Genomic DNA, 21963 nt, shown 5'->3' on the forward strand with positions numbered 1-21963 from the left:
CTGAACCAACATTTTTGTGTTTGGAGGATGCGCGAGTGGAATGTGGGAGTATTGACTTTCACAAAACAGCTTGGGGTTTGTTTCAGTGCTTGCATAACTGATGGCTTTGACTTTTATGCTGCTGCATCTTGCTGAGCATGGAAATAGTGCAACCTCAGTGATAATGCTGGCGCTTGTTGGGAGCACAGGTCATTAAATGTGTTGTGTTCTGCAGGACCCAAATAAAGAAAGGCCATGGAAGCTGTTGTGCCCAGCCCAGCCACTGATTCTGGGAACACCTCAAAGGAAAAGCTCTTTTACTGCGAAATCCAATTTTCTTCCTTCCTGACCAGGACAAAGAGCAGATCTTGAAAGCAAGCTATTAAATCCTGGAGTCAGGAATCATTAAAGGGACCTTCTTGACCAAATATAGAGGTTATCTAAACATTTTGGGTTTGGTGGTTGTTTTTGTGTTTTGTTTTTTCCTTTTAAAGACTCAAGCCCAGTGTGTGATTACAGGAGGGAATGTCTCTTCTGATTGTTTAGTATTTGACAGTACTTTTGCTGTTCTCTTCACTTGGCTTGCCTGAGCCTTGCAGCTGGAAGTCTGGGAAGATGCTGTGGGAGCTCTGGAGGGTTAAACTTTCCTTTCAGACACCACCTCTGCCTTTGCAGTGAGGATTGCACAACTCGCCACCTACCTGAGAGTAGTTTCCTTTGGGTGCAGTCATCCTTGTTTGAGAGAACACTGGGTGGGGGAAAACAAGCTGCTGAGCTAAAGAGGGAAGTTTCAGGCTGTTGGAAACAAAACTTCCTGGGATTTGGGTAGGAGAGAGGTTATTTTGAGGCTGCAGGGTAGGATGTGCCACAGGGACTTGTTTTCATTTGGCATAATTGGAAGCTGTGTTTAAGCTGACGAGTGGTTTTCTTTCATAATGGACTTTGCTTGTGCATATTAAAAGTTCCAAAACCTGGTGACTCGTGTCAGTTGTCTGTTCCCCAGCCAAGAGACAAAGTTGCATCTTGGCTTCTTCTGTTAATCCAGCTTTGGGAGGAAAAGTAATGTTAATGCAAGTGATAGCGAGAGGAGGAGGGGAAAGAGGCTTTACCAAAAGGCCTGAAGACACTGTGTACCTTTAATGACCTTGATCTACAAATCCTGCTTTCTTGTACTAGACCGTGGCTGCAGCACAGTATCTTTTGTTACAGTTATTTAACTTTCTTACAATTCAAATAGTTCCTGGACAAAGGTTTGTCTAGAAAAACATCCTCTAACTCAGAAAATACTCTTGGTGCTGTTTGAAAACTGATCTTAATCTGATGCAGTAACATTTCATGTGAGTGTTTTCTTATTTTATGATGCTGACTTGTAATTCCTGCACCTAGAAGAAGTAGAAGATGGTGGGTCAAAGTGAAGCAGTTGATAACAATGCACTTTAAATTCAGAGCAGCTGCCCTTTCTAAGTTCTCACCTTTCTTTATTTAAAGGACCCAGAAGTTGCCACACACAGGGCTGAAAACTCATCTGGAAGATGTCTCTTGACTCTGCTGGGCCTGGCGTTCATTTTGGCAGGGGTTGTTGTGGGTGGAGCCTGCATCTACAAGTACTTCATGCCAAAGGTAATGTGAGAGTTCTTTTTTATTTAAACAGCATTGATTAAAAAAGGTGTAAATGGGTTATCACTAGACTGGAAAGATGAAGGGGAAAGAAGGATCACGGGGCCATGAAGATTGTGTGTCTTTTGGGTGTGACGGAGCTGTGCTCAGTCTCGGCAGACAGAAATGCAGTGTTAAGAGCTGGTTTGCTGTGAGGTAACTGCCCTTGCTCATGTCCCAGCACAAGGTGTACCGTGGGGAGATGTGCTACTTTGAGAACGAGGGCCGGGAGCGCGCGGTGGAGCCGTACTTCCTGCCCATTGCCGAGGAGGCCGACATCCGCGAGGACGACAACATCGCCATCATCGATGTGCCCGTCCCCAAGTTCTCCGACAGCGACCCCGCCGCCATCGTGCACGACTTCGACAGGGTCAGTGTCCGGGGGCACGGCCGGGACCGGGGACAGGCACGCACCGCTCGGGGGATTGCGCTCGGGGCTTTAAAGCTCGCTGTCAGCGCGAGTGCTGCTTGGGTTTTAGTGTGACACAGCTGACCCTGTGAGCTCTGTAACAGTGGGATTAACTGCAGTGGTGGTACAGTCACTGTGGGTAGGAACTCTGAGTTGTTTCCCAGAAAAATGCATCTCAGTGCTGTGCAACTCTACTGGTACCTGTGGGATATCTGGAAGTGCCTCTTGCTGTTTGGTCAAGAATCCCATGTAAATGGAGAACATCATAAATGTGTGTTAAGGGGCTAAGGATGCAGCACAATGTCACAGCAAATTGTAGGATTGCAAACAGGTGTGGGCCTTGGAGAAGGGCATTGAAAAATCACTTCAAGCAGCTGAAACTTGGAACCTGACAATGCTGTGTAGTTGCATGGAGTTTGTGTAAGGCGAAGAGGAGAGGATGGCTTTCATTTGACTTTTTTATTAAAGTTGTGTTGATAGTGTTAATATTTATCCTCAGTCAGCTGTAAAAGCTCTCAGAGGTTGGTTGTAAATCCAGCCTTGGCAATGCAGATAGAATAAACAGATAATTCTAGTTGCTGCAGTTCTTGTGCTCAGTGGCAATGCTGATGAGATTATTGTAGGGACTAATACTTTTCCTGAAGAACTATTTAAAGGGAACGATTGTTATTGGCAGCTGGATACCTTTTGTTTGTACTGTGCTTAATTAGACCTTTTCAGTTATGAGATCATACTCCCAAATACTTCCTCTGTGTTAGTACAAACTGTACTCCTTTACAATTATGGCAGAAGCTGCTTTTCCATTCAGCTTTCTCTTATCTGCGAAAGTTTTTTAAACTATTGCTGTAACCGCTTGGTTTACCAAAGTGGTAACAGTTCATTTCTTACACGGAGCAGTTCCTGAATGCATCACTTCTGTAGTAGCTGTGAGTGATATCCAGCTATTTTAGCTTGCCTTGCTCCTGGTAGAATTGTGTTCTGCTAATTGAAGGCTCCCTGACTAACTGAAAACTTTTTTTAAAACAGCTTTTGACAGCATATCTCGACCTGCAGCTGGGGAACTGCTACGTGATCCCGCTGAACACTTCCATAGTCATGCCTCCAAGGAATCTGATGGATCTCTTCGCCAAGCTGGCGGTACGTGGGAGCTTTGCTGCTGGGTTCTGCTGACAGGCTGCCTTTTGCTAAGAGTGCTGGGTGCTGCTCCTGAACTTCAGGCCCTTGCTAGAACAGTCCTCCCTCCATCAGAGTCCATAATCCCCCAGCTCAGTCACTGCACTGAAGTTAAGGCCAGCTGTCAGTGTATATTATGTTGAGTAGATTCATGCCTAATGCTCTTATTAATACCTGGCTTTATGAGAGCTGAAAGCAACCAGCAGATAAGGCTAAATTTAGCTGTTAGAAAGGAATTTGATAAAGCTCCAAATATCATTGAAAGCCTAAACCTGAGAGTTACTCCCAGCAAGCTCGGTCGCCCCGTGAGGGTTTTGCTGAAAAGAACAATGTGAACTTGTTCCCCAGTTATTGGCGCTGCAGTTATGAGATCACCACAAGCATTTGACTCTTCAGTGACTAAAACTGGTGTTTTTCCAAGATGATTTGTGGGTCAAGTTAACAGAACTTGTTGCTGCTTCCCACTTAAATGCAATACTTGGCTGTCATGTGTCAAATGGACTTTTTAAAAAAATCATTGACTCTCTTACATCTGGTTCTAGAGGCCACTGGTCTAGTTTAGCTTGTTGCAGTATTTTTTTTAGCTCCATGAAGATAAGCTGTAAGTGTATGTCCCTGCCCCTGTTTTAGGAGTTGAGGGGTAGGAAGCTGTCTCAGTAGTGCTGGGAGCATCTGGTGAAGCCTTTTGTAGGTTGGCCTGCCTTTTTTATATTAGAAATACATTGCCTCAAACCTGGAGTCTTTCACAATACTTTGTTTCTCTTTTAGCTGCAAATTTTGTGTACCGATAAACCTGACCAGGTTCTATTTACATTTGCTTCACGTGAGGCTTGCAGAGTTGAGGTTAATTGTGCTTTGTTTGGATGTAACTGCAGCTGTTTGAAATGGCCTCTGTCAGTTTTTAACTTCCCTGGTATGCAACTGGTTGAGCTCAGCATATCTTGGTATTAAAAATCAGGAAGGCTGAACTCTCCTGCTTGAATCCCTTCCAAAGCAAAGAGTAAAATGTAGTGGTAAGCAGCAGTCTGTACCTGCAGGTTTTGTCTCTTCCAGACTGGCTCTTACCTGCCCCAGACGTACCTGGTGCGTGAGGAGATGGTGGTTACAGAGGAGATTGATAACGTGTCTGATCTGGGCATCTTCATCTACCAGCTCTGTGTGGGAAAAGAGACCTTCAGGCTTCAGCGCAGAGACCAAATCATGGGTAAGTTCCCCTCAGGAAAAAGCAAAGGTATTGTTTAACTAGGGAAGGGGTAAATACTTAAACCTGGGGAGTTTTTAGTCTTGGGAATCTGAGTGCTCAGCAGAAGCTGAGGCTACTCCAGATCCTGCTGGGTATTTCCCCTCCCTTCATGTCTGAATGTGAAGTGTCATTTGAACATGCTGAAAAAGTTTCAGTTACACAATTACAGGCTACATGCCCAAACCAAATTTAAGTCTGTTTCTGTTCTATCTTTTGGTTGAACTTAAAAGTTAGTTTGACCCCAAAATCCATATAATCCATCAGATAATGTGAGTCTCTGTAGGCACAGCTCATTCTGTCCCTGTCCTATCTAAAACTGGGTTACAGGAGCACCAAATAAAAACATTTTCTTCTGCTTTACTTGCTCTGAAAAAAAAAGTAATTGAACAGTGAGCTCCGGACATCCCAGACTTCCTCTCTGAAAGAGGAAGAACACTCCAGAGGAACTGCTGAGCTCTGGTTCTTTATTGCCTGTGTGCTCCTGCCACTCTGTGACAGGGACTGAGCTGAGGTGTCTGTGCTCCGACCTACTGGGACGAGGCCTGGGGGACAGAAATCTGGTGCTGTGAGTTTTGCTTCAGTGTAGCTGAAAGCATTTCATATTTGCTGCTCCCACCAAACACAGCGAGCTAACCCTTAGTCAGTTAGAGCCTTTCAGAATGCAAATGTTTGGTTTGTCAGGACTCTGTGCTCTGGTTTGGCTGCCAAGCTCTTAGGCAAGAGTTTCCTCAGCCCAGTTGCAGCATCAGGAGCCACATCTGCTGCTTGCTGCACACAACATCCTGTTGTGGATGGAAGGAAGGCTCCCTCTGTGGGAGCAGCAAAGGGGTTCTGTGTAGGGCACATGAAGGAATGCTAAATGCTGTCCTCATGGGAGGCAGAGGCGTGTGACTGAGCTGTTGTGAGGATGATTTTGGGAACAAGGCTAAATTGACAGCTGCTGTGTCTGTAGACAGCCCTGTGAAGAGTGTTTATGATGTTCCCTGAAATCATCCTGCTCTAACGCGTTGTTGACATCTTTGCCGCAGAGCAAAAGATTCCTGCAGAGCACTTGCACAAAAGGATTCTGGTAAATGGAAAATGCTTCCTGGTACAGCTGCTGTGCTGTAACTCTCCCTCTTTGCCTGTGGAGGGGAGAGGGTGGGAAATCTAATCAAAGTGAGGAGAAAATTGTTCAGGGGCCAGTCTTGCCTTGCCTTCCCCACCTCATTTCTAGCACACAGTGTATGAGCCATGTCACAGAAATGAGACTGCAATGGATAAACTCCTGGAACTTCTCTGGGAAAGTCTTCTCATTTCTTCTCATTTTGCTGGTGCTGCCTTGGCTCTCAGCTTTTGTGGAGTTTGTGTGTTCATCTGTTAAACTGACCTCAGGTGCTGTGGCAATTCCCTGGACTTGTAACTTGGAGGCATAGGAGGAACCCAGGTTATCCTGTTGGGTGGGCATTGGAAACTTCACCTCCATCCTGATGCCTTTGAATTGAAGGACAGCCGGGATTTTAGGTGTTAATAAACCAAAGCAGTGCCCTGCTGGGGTTAGGTAAAGAGGTGGTGCTTCTCTTGCTTACTCTGAACAATTCTCTTCTAATTAAACAAACTAAATCTTCTCTGAATTACTGCAAATGGAAGTGATTGAGGAGAGCAGCTCTTTGATGGTAGGACTGCTGTGTTCTTGTCTCTTACTGAGCCACAGCTGATACAAGTAAACTGCCTGGGTCAGACGCAGTGCTGGCATGTCCTGAAATAGAGAAAAATCACTCCAGTAGTGTTAGGAAGAACTAGAGTGAGGTAAATCCTCCCAAGGTGAAGTGCTCTGCAGAGCACACCCTGTGCAAATGCACATTGGGCTAGGGATTTGGGATGGAAAACAAGCCCATAGCAGGCTCTGGTGGCAATTCCTGGCTGGACAAACACAATGTGCGGAATGATTGTGTCTTGTAATGATGGAAGCTGGCAATGCTTGCTCTTCACTCAGCCTCTTGTCGTCTCTCGTCCCCAGGTGTGCAGAAACGGGCAGCGGAGAACTGTCACTCAATCAGACACTTTGAAAACTCTTTCGTGGTTGAGACAAAGATTTGTCAGCAGTGAAAGGTGACGGATGGGAGGTGACCAGGTCACACCTTCTTGGAGAAGTCAGCGTTAGACATCGACTTCTGCAATTAAACCGTGCAGTGATAATCAAAAGCCTTATGCATTTTCTGTGTATTGCTTGTATTTCAGAAGACAAAGTCACCATTTCAGCTTTCGTTGATCCTTGGTATAACTTTTTAGTTGTCTCATGTAAAACTTAAATTTGAGTAAGGTTTTTTTAGAAAGCTAATATCAGTTTATCTGTTGAATGTGTTTGATTTAGTGTAATCTGGGAATGGCAGAAAAATATATATATATAAAAATGTTAACCAGTTCCTTGGCTGGAACCAGTTATGTTCACCTTAACTTTCACAGAATGATTAATATTAATAATCTGTGGTTTGCACATCTTGTGTAGTTCTGTAGAATAGCTCTGCACTCCGTATCCTGGCTCAGAAACCTTCCTGATCTGGCTCATTAAAGGTTTATTTTAACGACCATGTGTGCAGCATGTAAAATCCAAGCTCAGTGATCAGAAACCTTTAACACTACCCTATTTCTTTTTGTGCAATTACTGTATTGAATTCGTATGTATATTTGGAACCTTCCCTGAGCTTACGTTGAGTTCTTCTCCCTTAGTTTGGTTTTGTGGCATTTAGTTGTTAGATTCAGATAGAGTTGCTCTTAAAGCTTGTCAGTATTTTTGGTTATGACTTGATTTATCCTGTAACTTCCTATTTCCAGGGTCTGTTCTGGTATAGCTCACTTGTGAACGTGACTGTAGTTGTAAACTTAAACTACTTGGGCTTATATAAACTTTTTAGATCAACTTTTTATGAGCAAGTAGCATTACTGCTGCAGTCAGAGCATTGTTCCCTTTTTTTGGAAAGCTGCAGTCTAAAGAGAATGAAGAGTTAGTGTCCTGCAGTTGATAAACCTGAGAGTTTTATTAAGGGACTTTATATTGGCATAAATTCTGCAACCCTATAATAAATGTTTCTCTAAAACTTTGGTGTTTGTGTGATTTCCTGGTGCTCAGAGGTGAGGGGGGTGATGCTGTGGGCCTGAGGCGTCGTGCAGTGCTCTTCTCTTACCCCTCTTAACTTCTTTTTGAGCTTGTGAAGCTGAACTTCCTCTTCTGGTGCTGTGGAAATGCTTTGTGGTGCCAGACAAGCTCGAGGAACAGAGGGTAGAACAGACAGCTCTCTCCAAACAGCATCCCCCAGGGGCAGCTCGGGGGGTGTTCACTGCAAGGGCAGGATGTATTTACAATTCATTTGAATATTGCTGGTGATGAGGGTGTGATTGAAGGTTTGCCTGTCCCAGGCTGTTCATGGGTGTTAATGAGGGGCTGTTCAGCACATCGGGATAGGCAGAGGTTAATGAATGTTTAGCTCTGACCCTGAGCTTTGCTGGAAGCTCAGACAGGAAAGTCCTGCCCTGAAACTTCTGGGGCTCCGAGCTAAAGTGTTGCTGAACCCTTGTAGCTTTCCTGGAAAGTGCCTGGGATTGTGCAGCTGGAAGGAAAGCAGCAGGATTTCTGCACAGAGAGCCGTGGGGAGGGAGAGGTGCCTGTAGGAGTTGCTGCTCTGTCATTGCCCAGGAAACTGCAGGAGAAAGGAGAACACAGGACTTTTAGCACAGAAACTAACACAGCTCTTCCCCCAAGGATGTGTCCCAAAACCAGAGCTTTGGCTCTAGAATAGTGTGTGTAGGAGAGTATTTCAGTAAATTGAAGTGTATAATGAAATAAAATGCTGTAGAAAGCTCTGATTCCTGTCACTGTGAGCCAGGTTTCCTTCACTCACGGGGTGTTACTGGGAGAAGCAGCTGTGCTGGGAAGTTTTTCCTCCAGACTTTGTGCCTTTGGACAAGGGCTGATTTCCTGCTTCTCTGCATTGGATGGGAGGATAACCAGGATGGGTTCTTTTCATAACCTTGAGCGGAAGGACTTGGAGATGTGTTGGTTGTGGAGAGCAAGAAGCATCTGCTTGTAGCAGTGAGGTGTGATTATATGGAAAAGAAACCCCAGGAGTTGCTCTTTCCAGCTCAGAGTGTCCATGGAGTGGATGCACCTCCAGCCAGGAATGCTGGACCTGCTTCCACATGGGCTGGAACACTTTCTATACCTTTGGAACGAAGTGAAGTCAGTTCTTTCAGATGTTATTGGATGTTCCAGGCAGGGAGCCAGGGACAGCAGGAACAGATTGTTCTCACCTGCTCTGAGGTGAGCAGGGAGCTGGATTTGGTCACACGTGTGCTCTGCTGGGCTTGTTACCTATCCCTAAGCGTTTTAGGCTGGGGCTGTCCAAGCCAAAATATTGGAATTTTCAGGTACTCCTGGGATCTTCTAATGCTGTGTTTGGCTTTGAGCAGCTGCTGTGTTCAGCTGGGCTGTCGAAGCAGGAGGGAGCACGAGTTGGAGGAGTCCTTTGCACCAGTAGATGGCACAGGCAGCAAACACTTGGGTGTAAAGTGTGCGTAAGTGGTCAAAACTTGGTGCGTTCATCCAACAGACAGTTTTTCAGCTATTTTACCAAAATTAAACCTAAAAATGGTTTGATCAAAGCTTCCTCCACCTGGTGCTTCGTGTCTTGGCTTAGTTTGTGTCTATAGTAAGGAACATTTTTATAATAGAGCTGTAACTGTGTAAAACCCTGTTAGTATCTGAGTAGAACTGTACTGCAGGCATGGGTGTGGTGACTGAGGGCGTGACACTGCCGGGATGCAAATGCAAACTCATTTACTGTAAGAGTTTCATTTACATCTGTGTTTACTGCAAAAGCATCCTGTGGGTATGGCACAACCAGCAGGATCTCTGCAGGCACTTCGGACTGCTTCGTTGGGGGAGCTGGCAGGTTCATTTTCTGACCCTATAAATTAAAAATTAGATGTAAAATTTAAATACTTCTATCAGCGTGAAGCTGGCAATGCAGTGCTTTGGATATTTCCTCTTGCAGCATGACATGTGGGTTCGTTTGGGGTTTTTCTAACCAGAAAAGCACATGAGAAATCATTAAGAACACAGTTGGTTTTGGTTCTCGGAGGAGATGCTGTTGCCCTTACAGAACCTGCTGCTCTGTGTGACTGCTGAGGTGTGGGTGGCTGTGGTGACAGACTCTTCCATTAGAGTATGTAATAGTCTAAATTAGAACTTCAGTCTCCTCCAGCCTTACTGTTGATAAAAATCTATAAAAATTGAACTTCTTTGCATATATAAATATCTTGAGGTGAAGAGCTGGAGAAAAAAAAATAGGGGGAGTGTGGAGACCTTTGAAAAACCCCCTGAGGCCTCAGGCTGGTATGAAAAGGAGCTTTAGCACCTCAGACCTGATAAACTGCTTGTCTAAACCAGGCTTTTCTGGCCGTAAGCTCAGCTCTGTGCTGCAGCCTGTTGCAGCACGGCTGTGCTCCGTGTGGCAGTGAGAAACTGTCACCTCCCACCCACAGCAGCACTCCCAGGGTCTGTGCAGGGGTCTGGGGAGCAAAGAGCCTGCTGGGACTCCAGCAAGACTGGGCTGGCTCCTGTGGACTTGATTAGTTCTCAGGAAAACTCCCCAAAATCCAGCTGTGCTCAGCAGAGTCTGGGGTCAGTGATGGCTGAAATCTCAGCACTGAACAGCCCGGCCCTGAGGAGAACTCGTGTCCCAGAATCCCAGGATGTTTGGGTTGCAAGGGACCTTAAAGCCCATCCAGTGCCACCCCCTGCCATGGGCAGGGACATCTTCCCTATCCCAGGTTGCTCCAAGCCCCGTCCAACCTGGCCTTGGACACTTCCAGGGATCCAGGGGCAGCCACAGCTGCTCTGGGCACCCTGTGCCAGGGAGGAATTTCTTCGGTATATCTGAATTTCCCATCTCTCAGTTTGAACCCAACAGTGTCCTGTCACTACTTCCTGATGAACAGTCCCTCTCCAGCCTCCTTGTAGTCCCTCAGACACTGGAAGGTCTCTTCCTCCAGAACCTTCTTTTCTGTAGGCTGAGCAGCCCCAGCTCTCCCAGCCTGTCTCCACAGGGGACGTGCTGCAGTCCGCTTAACAACTTGGCCTCCTCTGGACTCATTCCAGCAGCTCCCTGTCCTTCTGATGTTGGGGACACCAGCACTGGACACAGCACTGCAGGTGGGGCCTCAGCAGAGCTGTGCAGGACCAGATAAATGGGGTGCAGCCCCCAAACCCTCCACTTCGTATGTGAATTACCCCCCTGGGAGGGCTGAGCTCGAGGTCAGGCTTGGAGGGATTAAAGCTGCTTTGCCTGTCCTCATTCCAGGCCGGGTGGGGGATGGCTCTGCTGCCAGCTGTGGCACAGAACCCAAATGCCAGCACTGATTGAAGGTTCCAGGCTGCCACCAAAATAATTACGATACGGATAATTACAGTGACATTATTGCATTAACATTATTTCTTCATTATGAGTATATATTTGTGTTATTACCTAGGCAATAGGATGGGTGTATTTCCTGTCTTGAGAGTAATTAGAGGCTTTCTACCCACCACTCCACCTCCCAAGGAAATTATTTCTTGTAGTTCAACTATTCTGTTTACTTAAATGGGTATTCTCTCTTTTTGTGCTGTGACAGCCCTGAATTCTACCTGAACGGATGCAAAAGTGAGTTTCCTGTCTGCAGGCTCATTCTCACTGTGGATGGTGGTTTGTGTCTTGCAGAAATGTTTGGGTTCTCCTGAGCTGCTGTTCCATTTTAGGGCTTGTTGATGTTCGAAGCTGTTGTGGGCTAAATCCATGGGTGGACACCTGATTCTGGAACATGGAACTTCCTTCCTACAGACCAAATCCCTTGTTGGTGTGGAACCCAGTGCTTTTATTCTGGAATGAGAGTGTCAGCATGTGGGATTCATCACAAACAGATCCATGCATGGAGAAGGTTTAAGAGGGATATTGAGAAGAAATCCTTCCCTGTGAGGGTGGGGAGGCCCTGGCACAGGGTGCCCAGAGAAGCTGTGGCTGCCCCTGGATCCCTGGCAGTGTCCAAAGCCAGGTTGGATGGGTTTGGAGCAACCTGGGCTAGTGGAAGGTGTCCCTGCTCATGGCAGTGGAATGAGATTACCTTAAAGGTCCCTTCCCACCCAAGCCATTCCATGGTTCTGTGGATAAACCTACGCCTTCCACCTGGTGCCCCAAAATCCCTTGGGAGGGAAGGGCTGTGGAGGGTGTGTGGCTCTGTGGGTTGATGATCTCAGTGGTCACTTGGTGATAAGTAATTCACTACTTTGGATTCTCTGCCCTTGGGAATCATAGCTTTTGTCATATGTTCTCAGCCCTTTTCCCTAATTAAGCCTTACTTTTTTTTAAAATAAGAGTGATGTAGAAGCCCCACTTCAGACCACACTTCCTTTACCAGTGTGCATTGTCACCCAGCCTAAAGCTGGAAGCAGTTACAGCTTTGCCTCATATCATGACAAAAAAACCCCAAACAGGCAGGAGGATCAGACTTTCACACAACCCAGGGCTGACACTTCCGTGGTGAGCGGAGCTGCTGCTACTTCTCACCCATGAGCAGCCCCGGGGCACAGGAAGGCTCTGTGCTTATCAGATCCATCTGTGCCTCACTGTGAGCTGCCTTCCTGTGGGGACGAGTCCTCTTGCTCCCCTCACCGCTCCCGTGAGGAGTCGCAGGGCACTGCTGGATCCCTGGAGGATGCTCCAGAGCCACGGCTCCTTCTCTTCCCGCCCATCTCCAAGGGTTTGCCGTGGTGAGGCTGCACTGGTGGAGGTGGCTGAGCACAGCTTGCCCCAGGATTGCTGCCTGCTGGCTCTGTTTTCCCCCTGGATCAAGACCTTTGATTTGTGGCTGTCTGAGTAAAAAGTGAGCTCCAGATCTTCCCAGCCTTTAGAATCCCAGAATGGTTTGGGTTGGAAGGAACCTTAAAGCCCATCTAGTTCCAACCCCCCTGCCAGTTTACCTCCCACTCAACCAGGTTCCTGGACCAGGAACACTTTGTGTTTCTCCAATAAATATCCCATTTGCAGATGTATTGGATAACATAGGCATTTATCCTTTTGCAGACTCCCAGTATTTGTTGTTTCTCAGTGCAGCTGACGGTGTCCCTCCACAAAACTCTTCGTTCTGCTTTCTTCATATCATTTTATTTTCTTGAGTTTTTGTGTTTTCATTTATATTTTCTTTGAAAAAACCAACCAGAACCCTCTTGTGCTCGAAGGCAAGATGTGTCCTCGCTGCAGAGCTGGGATTTATGGCAGAGCACGGTGATGATTTGAACCAGATCTCACCAGGGATTTGAAGTTCCATGAGAGACTCATGGGCTGGGGCAGATGAGCCCAGAGGGAGAAATTTTGGGTGAAGGAACTCAAAGAGCAGCATGACACCAACGTTGCCAGTGCTGCTGTCCTTTTTGGGTTTGGGATGGTGCCGCTTTAGGATTTTTAGGCTGTTAAGCAGCAGGAACAGGCTGGGCTGTGGGCTTGGATGGTTTGTGTTGATTCACTTAAATAAGAAACTTCTCATTCAACCAGAACCTCAGAGCTCTCTGAGTTTCAGCTTCTGTTTCACTCAGGTCTCCTGGGAACTTTCTCTGGAGCTGTGCCGACTTTTGCGTGCCCTTTAATATCCAGTGTCCTGTGACTGTGGATTTGTCGCAGATAATGGCACTGATCACAGGACTGCTGATCTGACAGCACATGAGGGAAACAAGTCAGCCAAAACCAGAGTTTGGGTGGGTTAAAATCTTTAAAATAAGTTTTTTCCCTTAGGACCTGTGGGAGCACAAGTGCGGAGGCAAAGCTGCACATTGTGGGTGGTAAAAGCCATGACCTCCATGAGCCTCACCAAGATATTCCCTTTTCACAGCACTGTTGGGCCACTGGGAAAATGGGAGATGAGTTAAGAGTGGTTTATGCTCACAATTCCTTATGGCACTCGATTATGTCATTGTGTTCATCCTGCCTTTGCTGGTTGCTTGGGCTTTTCATTTTCTTCTCTGAATTCAGGGGGGAAAAAATGGGAGTAGAAGGAAACTTGAGCAAAATGGCATCAAAAATGATCATCTTGACGATTGGAGCTCTACCATGTGGTGACCATGGAGGTACCTGACCTCCAAGGATCTTCAGTCTCCCCCTCCCTTTAACCTCATGGTGGCACCTCTGCGGAGCCCAGACCAAACACTGGCCCTGACTGGCTTGGTCTGACCTAAGGTGCAGGAACAGAGCTGGAAGCAGGAACCAGAACCAGGCCTTCCCCTCTGAGGCAGTGACATTACTACATTTTATCACCGTTATTTTGTTCTCATGGCTTTACATAACCAAATCTTTTTTTCTAAATCAGATTTTTGGCCACAGCTGTTGATCATGTAGATCAAATTCTCAGAGTTTATCACCCCAAAGGCTGCAGCTCCTCTGCCCTGATGTAACTGGCAGCATGAACCAGGCACTGCCCTGATGGGTCTGGCTTATTTTTGGTCATGGTCTTTATCAAAACATCTCTGAGAAGATTTCAGCTTTTTGTTTTTGTATTCGATGGGGTGGGCTCATATTTGGGTCACTCTCTGGAGGTTGTTTTTGGTTATTGAGATCTGAGGAGCAGAGTCCAGCAGTGCCAGGGGTGCTCTGTGTGTTTATTTACACCCAACGAGCTGGGGCTGAGGCTCACGTTTAACAGCAAAGTGAAAAGGAAGTAAGCAGTGCAGTAAAACGTGCCAAAGCTGCCTTAACCCCAGCAGGAAAACCTAACGAGTTACAGAGTTACAGAGAAACGGGGACTCTGCTCAGGATGTTGAGCAACCATGTGACAAAACAGCAAATAAAACAGTGCTGGTAAAAGATGTGTGAGGGGACAAAAAGTCTGCTTTGGTAAGAGAAGCTGTAAATCAGCCCCTTTCATGGTGAAAGGAGATCTTTGGGATTCCACAGATGGCTCGTGGTGATGGCAGAGGATGCAGAGGGCACTGGAAATGTTGGAGGACACGTGGCCCCGCTCCCAGCTCGGGGGCAGGAGTGGCTGGGGATTCTGAGCATTGTGGGGTGTCCCCTCCCCCGAGGCTGGGGCACAAATCCCGCAGAGGAGGTGAAAAGGGAAGCAGGAGGGAGGGACACCCAAAGGTGCCGTCGTGGGATGGCTCAGAGCAGCAACGACATGGAACGAAACCAGGGAATTCATGAGCCCCAGAGCTCGGGGATCACCGGGGGCTCAGGCTGGTGGCCAGGCAGGGGGTGGGCTCTGATCCCAGCGGGCTGCGCTCGCCGCTGTCCGTGCCAGCCTCCCGTGCAGGGGCAGCGCTGAGCCTCAGCACGCTCCCAAAAAGCCCCAAAAAGCTGTGTCTCTCCTCACGGGGACGGCGGCCGGGGAGGAGGCGGTGCCCGAGGGCGGTGGGAGGTTGTGCAGCTGGTGCTGGGCTGGGAGCGTGGGGCGGGCGATGGGAGCGGGGCAGGGGCGGGGCAGGGTCGGAGCAGACCCAGAGCTCTGCTTCCCCCTGACCCTGCCGCCCTCACGCACCTTGTGCCTCCCAGAGCACTCTCTGCTGCTTCTGAACAGCTCGAGCTCCCCGGGCATCCCTCAAACCACCCCTGAGGCTGCGCCCTTGCCACAATGGCTTTCCTTTTGGCCCAGCACGAATTAAACCTGGTTCTGTGCCCAAAAGCCGCTTGTCACTTCAGCGCAGAGCCAGCCCGGTGAGGGCACTGGCAGAGAGCTCAGTGCTTTGCTGCTCGGTGATAACAACGCCCTGGGGGAGGGCTGCGACCAAAGGAAACCCTTCCTGCAGAATAAAGGGGATATTTTGGGGTTTGGGGTTTTTTATTCTCGGTTACATTCTCATTCATAGGTTCCCATTCCAGTGCTGCAGACCAGATTACTCAGATTATTTTAGCGATTCACAGAATATTCTGAGTTGGAAGGGACTCCCAAGGATCACTGAGTCCAGCTTGTGGATCCTGAGACACTGAAAATACAGAGGCATGGAAAAAATACGCATGTCATGAAAATCCACCTCCTGGTAATCTGAGGAGTATCTTGATTCTCCAGGTGTTGGTAGCAGCATCACCAGGGGTTTGTGAGACCTCAGTGTGGCCCCAGCAGATCCCACCTGGAGCAGAGGTGCCCTGGGGGAGGGCAGGGCGGTGTCCCCTGAATTTGTCTCGTGTCACCAACCCCGGCCATTGCATCAACTTCCCGTAAAAAGAGATAATTAATGCTCATTTGAATAAGCCCCGTTGCCGTGGCAGGAGGGGAAGGCGCTGCTGCACCCACGAGATTTTCTGGGTGGAAAACTTCAGCTGCCTGAGGTTTCTCTCATTGAACGATTTCTGAACTTCTGACACCACTTTACATAACAGCTTTTTCCCCTCAGGAACTAGAAGTGACTCTGGGGGGGTTGGACAGGGCCACCCTGCTCCCCTCCCACGGGGGCCAAAAAGGACAGCGATGGGCTGGATTCTTGCAGCTGGAGGAATTCCCATTATCTTGGGAAACCTGTCCCTTGGCTTTTCTCGCCAGTGCAAGAAGAAGGGTAAAGTCATTTCAGAAAAGCATCTAAAATGTTCTGCAGGTGCTCAAGAGGCATCAAATCCAGGTGCTGCCACATGTTCGTGTGTATTGGTGATGCAGGGGGGAGAAGGAACCATGAATTACATTTAAAAAACATTTTTTAGAAATTATTATTTTATTATATACAACAGGAAATATAAAAATAAATATTTTTTTTCATCACTCTGCATGTGCTTCGTGGTTTCCATGAATTACCAGTGCTTGCTCAGCCATCAGGCACCGGCTCAGATTCCTGTAGGGAAGAGGTGGTGGAGTTTTCTTTTATTATGTGAAAGAGTTTTTGAAAAGAAAAAGAAAACTTCCTGTGTTCTGACAGGAACATCACCTTCACATCATTTTCCTACAATGTGTATGTCCCTTATATAAATTATAAAACAACATTTGCATAAATAAAAAACAATACTGTCACAGTATTTTACGCTTCCAAATGTAACGTTTCCAATGTTCACAGAAAAATAGCATTTTACAAGAAGGTGCAAACGAAATACTAAAGTCAAGCCCGAAGGTTCCGTGGTTTGAATTTAAAGCAAATGTTATTAAAAATACATCCATATTTGAGCCTTTCTTAAAAATCTCTTGTGGCACCTTTGACTCTGCTTCCAGGGAGTTCCCATTACAGCAAACTTCGGAAAAGTTTGGATCCTCTGTTTGAATCCTGCTGCTGTTGATGAGGAGTGGATGTGATGGCTGTAGGTCAGTTATCAGCAAAAGGGAAATAATTTGCTCCGTTTTTGGTGAAAAGAGGACCTGAAAGGCTTGATGGACACCTGGCTTGAATAAATACCCTCCATGCAAAACCCCATGGTTCAAAATCCACAACCCCGTGGTTCAAAATTCACAACCCCATGGTTCAATACTCATGGCATGGCTCCAACCCTTCTTTCCATACAGAAGTGGGAACTGATGGCACAAAAATAGTGTGTGGAAGCTTCACTGACTGTGTGATTTGGGGTGATGGCATTTGCTGCACCCCAAAATGAGGCTTCATTAATTATTTAAATGGGAAGAACCTTCTGCTCCTCACTCCGTGCTCAGCGTGGCTGGAGCAGGCTCTGGGCACTTTCTGGAGAAGCAGTCTCTGCTGGATTGTCTTGTGCTTCAGAAACAGAATATTGTGGCATCCAGTACTTTTTAGGATCAAATTCTTTCTGCACAGCAAGACCTGGAATCTTTGCTGTTTCTTGCTGATCAGGGCATGGCTGGGTGATGCCATGGGTCACGGTGGGGCACGGTGTCACCTCTGCCATGGGTCCGTGACCTCCTGCTGCCCAGCTGAGGAATAGAAATGCTCCTGTTTGTATTCAGTGAAAATTTGCAACTGAAGTATTAAATCAACACATTTTTGGTCAGGTTTGGGGTTTTTTGGGGGGGTGTTGTTTGTTTATTCCAACCCTCACTGAAAGCAGAAGTTTGAGTTGTTGTTTGCAGCGTCCTGAGGGAAAAAATTGTGGCAAAGGCCAAAATTTAATGAATATTGGGAGTGCTGGCAGCTGTTTGGGAAGGGCAGCTCTAGTATTCCATGGTGTCCTCCCCGAGCACATCCCTGGAGTGCTTCCTGCCGTAGCTGAGGGGCTGGAGCTGGATGCTGTCCTGCAGATCCTGCCTGGAGAGGCGTCTCCTGAACTCATCCGTGGTGAAGTAGTAGATGACGGGATCCACGCAGGAGTTGAGGCTGGCCAGGCACAAAGCCACAGCGTGGAACACCGAGATCTGCACGCAGCCCTCCTGGATCTGCCTGGTTTTTACAAAGAAATCCAGTGGGAAGCTGATGTGATAAGGTGCAAAGCAAATCAGGAACACCAGGGCGCAGGTGAGGATCATCTTTAAAGCCTTTTTCTTCTCTCCCAGGTCCCGAGAAGCAGAGTTCCTCTCCTTTAGTGATAAGACTGTCTTCCAGGAGCAGTACAGGATGATGAGCAGGGGGGTCACAAACCCCACCAACTCCCCTAAGGTCATCAGTGTGATGGAGGTGGGGAGGTCAAGTTTCTTGATGGGAAGATCCACGAAACAGGTGTTTTTATCATCCTGGTGCAGCCTGAGGAGTGGGAAAGGCAGGCAGCCCACACAGACCACGACCCAGCCCACGATGCTGATGTAGACATCGCAGATACGCCTGCAGTCGCTGAATTTGAAGGGGTGCATGAGGAACAGGTACCTCCTCACGCTGATGCACACCAAGAAGTAGATGCTGGCGTACATATTGACGTACTTCAGGTAGAAGCAGAGCATGCAGAGGCCTCCTCCGAACTCCCACGTGCCCGTCAGGTAGTAAAAAATCCTCAGGGGCAAGGACAGCACCTGTGATAAGTCAGCAATGGCTAAATTGATCATAAATATCACGGCCCTTTTAGTCTCTTTCATGTATCCATAGAAGACCCACAAGGCCAGGGTGTTCCCGATGAGCCCAGGGATCAGGATCACGGTGTAGGTGACAGCGTAGTAGGCCTTGAGGTCTGTCTCACTGCAATTGGAGCTGTTGCTCATGGTTGTTCTCCAGCTCCGTGCTCAGCCCCAGCATCATAACACGTCCATCCCGCCTGTCCTGCAGCCAGGGTGGCCTCAGGATCCAAAGGGAACAGTCCAGCCCTGGAATCCCTGTGGGAGGCTCTGCTCACCGGCTCATCGTGGGGGGCTTTGGCGTGGGGGGAGTTAATTCAAGTCCTGCCCTCGTGCCCTGCTCATGCTCTGGGTCAGAGCTCGCTGGGGTCACTTGCAGGATGAGCAGGAGGGATCCACACTGGGAAAAGCATCGCCCTGTGCCCGAGTGGACACTTCCTCACCGGAGCTGTCTCTGTCACCTTTTGGGTGGCATTTCAGCCTCTTCTCTCAGCACAAGGGTTCAACAACTGACGCAGCCCCGCAGCTGGAAGACAGAAAGGTGCAGTTGGAGCATTGTTGGGAGATGGGGTGGAACAGAGCAAGAGTTATGGGAGAACTGGAAGGAGCTGGAGCATCTCTCCAGCAGAAACCTGTGTGGCTTTGGTGCTGATCAGCTCTTCTGCTGCCCAGCAAGCACCATGCCCTGTCCAGTGGAGATGCAAAACCACCAATAAATAGAAATTGTGTTCATTTTGTGCTACAAACCTGGGGGCATTGCTCTTCCTGTGTCCAAGCACGTGGTCAGTGCTGAGATGCTCCGGTGAGCGCTGGACCCACCTCCCTCGCTGGGGATACTCTCACTTCCCACAAACTCCTGAGGGGAACATCCCCTGGCTTCCTGGGAAAGCCCTCTGGAGGTTCCTGCCCTCCCCAGCTGCAGATGACAGAAGGAAATGTGCTCGTGTAACACATGCGCACCCAAACCTTTGTCCCGCTGCAGCCACCGCCGCTGCCTCACTGTGGGTGGAAGTCCCAGGTCAGTGGCTTTCACCAAACCAGGGTCAACTTTTTGATTTTGCTTTTATAAATAGGACATGAACCATCCTTTGCAGAACTACCCTGCATTTCATCCAATTCGAGTTTCTCACAGCTGCTTTTTCTAAGCCTGTCCTTACCCACTGTGCACGTCTGCGGCTGTTGGTAATACCAGAACCAGTACTAAGGAGGCTGGAGGTGGATTTTATTTTAAATTGTTTGCAGGCCAAACAGGTGATGTTATCTGAATGTGTCAGACACAAAAACCTCAGCCAGACCTGATAAATCTAGAGGAAATTCAGATCTCTTCCCAGACCCTCTCAGGTTTTTCTTTGGCTTCCACATGAAGGATTATCCTCCAGCTCAAAGTGGGAGAAGTTCATAGGTACCATCCCAGATGCCAAAGGCACATTTACTTGATTTAAAACGTTTCAATTTTTTAAATTTAATTTTTTTAATTTAATTTTTTAAATTTTAATTTTAAAGATAAAGTGACATCTGCTGCAGTCCCTGCTGGTTTTTTTTTCCAGTGCTGAGGTACAAAATGTGAACACTTATTAATGGTGTTCAACACGTGCTGGCACTGAAACTTTGAAGTAGTTTTGAGTGGAAACAGAAAATCTGCTACAAAAGGAAACATGTCTACTTTTGTATTTTCACTCGCCAAGGAAACTGAGATGTCTTTCTTCCTTCCTTCTAGAGAGGGAGCATCTAACCCAACCAGTGGAGTAAAATGGCTTGTGAAATGATCCTGTTATGCTTCAGAAGTGACAATTTATCATATTTTTTATTTTAGTAATTTTTCTTATTAATTTCTACTAGCTTGTCTTTCCTCTCCTGTTGGCAGGGGCTCCTGTCACCCACTCAGGAAGACTCAATCATGCTCCTTTTCCTCCGGCCGCATTCCCACGTGGGAAAACCCCCCTCAACTCCATCTCTGGACCATGGCACACACAAGGGGAAGGACAAGGTGCAGCCTCAGCCCTTCCACATGTGCACATCTTATTTTTCCTGCTGCCCCCCAGCTCCTGCCCTTCCCCATCCCCACTGCACAGCAGCTTTGCTGGAACTCCATTCCCTGCTCCCTCCAGCCAGGCCCTGGGGCAGGGAGGCACTTGCAGCACTTTCTTCCTCTCCCTGTGGCACGAGGGGTCCCCAAGGCCCAGCTGAAGGTGAGGAGCAGTGAGGGGGCTCAGCCTGGGCACCCAGAGGCACCCTTGGAGCTGGGGAGGGGGTGTAAAAACACAGCAGTGTGAGAAACGGTGCTTTGGAAATTCCAAGCAGCAACATCACAGAGTTCAGCCCCATGTGCTGTGTAAAAAACCAGCAGGATGCTAAAAAAATCTCCAGAAAGAGGAAATTTGGGTTTTCATGCTCTGTGCTGGCTTCCCCTCACTGCGAGGGGGTGGGTGAGAGACTCCCCACAGGCACAGCCTCCTTCTTCCCCTGAGCAGCTTTTCCCCCTGATTTTTCCATGGGTACCCCCCAAATCAGCCATGCTGGGGCACTGGATGAAGATTTGTGCATAATGAGCCGGAACAGCAGGTAAGGGTTGCAGCCAGCCTAAAATCAGCTGGTGAGAGCTGGACACATCCTGGGTAAAGCATTTTCCGTGTGCTGGAGGGCAGCCGTGTATCCCTCTGCTCCGTGAAAGCCCCCTCAGGAGCCGGGGGTGTGGGACAGAGCCCACCTGTGACCAGGATGAGGGGCTGCTCCCACACCCTCAGCGGAGCTCAGGCTCCTCGCCTGAGGCTGGTTAGAGGTGTCCAGGCCAATGTGGATCCTCCTTAGCAAATCCTGGGGAGTTTAACCCACAGCAGCTCCTAAACCCAGCTGCGGGGAAGAGGGTTTGAAAGCAGCTCCTGGCTGGGCTCGGTTTGTGGGTGCTGTCCCTCCTGCAGCCTCGTGCCTGGAGCCCTCTCAGAGCTGGGATCTGCCAGCACCTCCTGCTCCTCCCCAGAGCCAGTGAGGGACCAGCCTGGATGGATCCTCCACCAAGCCCTGCTCTTGCTGCTGGCCCAGGTGAGCTGGGGGTGCTCAGGCTCCCAGTGTTCAGTGTGGGGGGTATTTTAAGAACACATAAAACCGGTGGCTGGGGCACAGCAGCAGCACCCTGGTGTTCCCTGCTCACTTACCCTCCTGAGGGAGCTGGGCTGGGTTTTGCCTGCTGCCTCTCTTGTGTTTTCCCTTCTTCTCCTCCACAACCTAAAATAAAAGCAGAACATGCACCAGGGAAACATCAAATGGAAATTCAGTTTCCTGTGTGAGTGGAGGTGGGGTGAGGGTGGCTCTGTCCCTCCAAAGGGGCCCTGTGGGGAGGGGACAGCTGGCCCAGGGGTGGGCTGGGCTTCTCCCAGTGCCCACTCTGTTCTCTGGCTCACCTGAAGTGCTGCTGTCCTGCTTTGGCAGGAAGTAGAATTTACAAAGTATGAACTGAAAATAGAAGTGATAAAACCAGAAACTGAATGTTGCATGGGGTTGGCTTTTTGTTCTGTTAACAAATGACAGAGGAAGAGGCTTCTCTGCCATGAAGTAGTTTCCTGGTAGATATTTGGGATTTAGA

General features: G+C 48.2%; 2 protein-coding genes across 3 annotated transcripts in view; one reads left to right on the forward strand and one right to left on the reverse strand.

The window, feature by feature from the left end:
- ITM2A (integral membrane protein 2A) overlaps window positions 1-7541 on the forward strand; it is a 39872-nt gene extending 32331 nt beyond the window's left edge. The window contains exons 2-6 of the mRNA XM_008642284.2: window positions 1445-1599; window positions 1817-2005; window positions 3071-3181; window positions 4271-4421; window positions 6460-7541. Coding sequence (XP_008640506.1) covers window positions 1445-1599; window positions 1817-2005; window positions 3071-3181; window positions 4271-4421; window positions 6460-6548 — 695 coding nt within the window. The 3' untranslated portion in view covers window positions 6549-7541. The remainder of the gene's footprint in view (window positions 1-1444; window positions 1600-1816; window positions 2006-3070; window positions 3182-4270; window positions 4422-6459) is intronic.
- Window positions 7542-17470: 9929 nt separating this feature from the next.
- On the reverse strand, window positions 17471-21576 carry GPR174 (G protein-coupled receptor 174). 2 transcript variants are annotated; one of them, XM_008642295.2, is made up of 2 exons: window positions 21536-21576; window positions 17471-18909 (listed from the first exon to the last, which is right to left on the reverse strand). In XM_008642295.2, exon 2 carries the CDS (start codon window positions 18528-18530, stop codon window positions 17556-17558), a length of 975 nt encoding a protein of 324 aa, XP_008640517.1. In that variant the 5' UTR covers window positions 18531-18909; window positions 21536-21576; the 3' UTR covers window positions 17471-17555. The 2 variants fall into 2 exon arrangements, with proteins under 2 accessions (XP_008640517.1, XP_017598211.1); XM_017742722.1 differs by lacking the exon at window positions 21536-21576 and adding an exon at window positions 19131-19805.
- Between the last annotated feature and the right edge of the window lie 387 nt (window positions 21577-21963).

Source organism: Corvus brachyrhynchos, unplaced genomic scaffold (genome assembly GCF_000691975.1).
Source record: "Corvus brachyrhynchos isolate BGI_N302 unplaced genomic scaffold, ASM69197v1 scaffold220, whole genome shotgun sequence".
Lineage (NCBI taxonomy): Eukaryota > Metazoa > Chordata > Aves > Passeriformes > Corvidae > Corvus > Corvus brachyrhynchos.

Excerpts from the sequence above, each read along its gene's own strand:
- GPR174 (XM_008642295.2), bottom strand. The coding sequence starts at position 18,530 with ATGAGCAACAGCTCCAATTGCAGTGAGACAGACCTCAAGGCCTACTAC.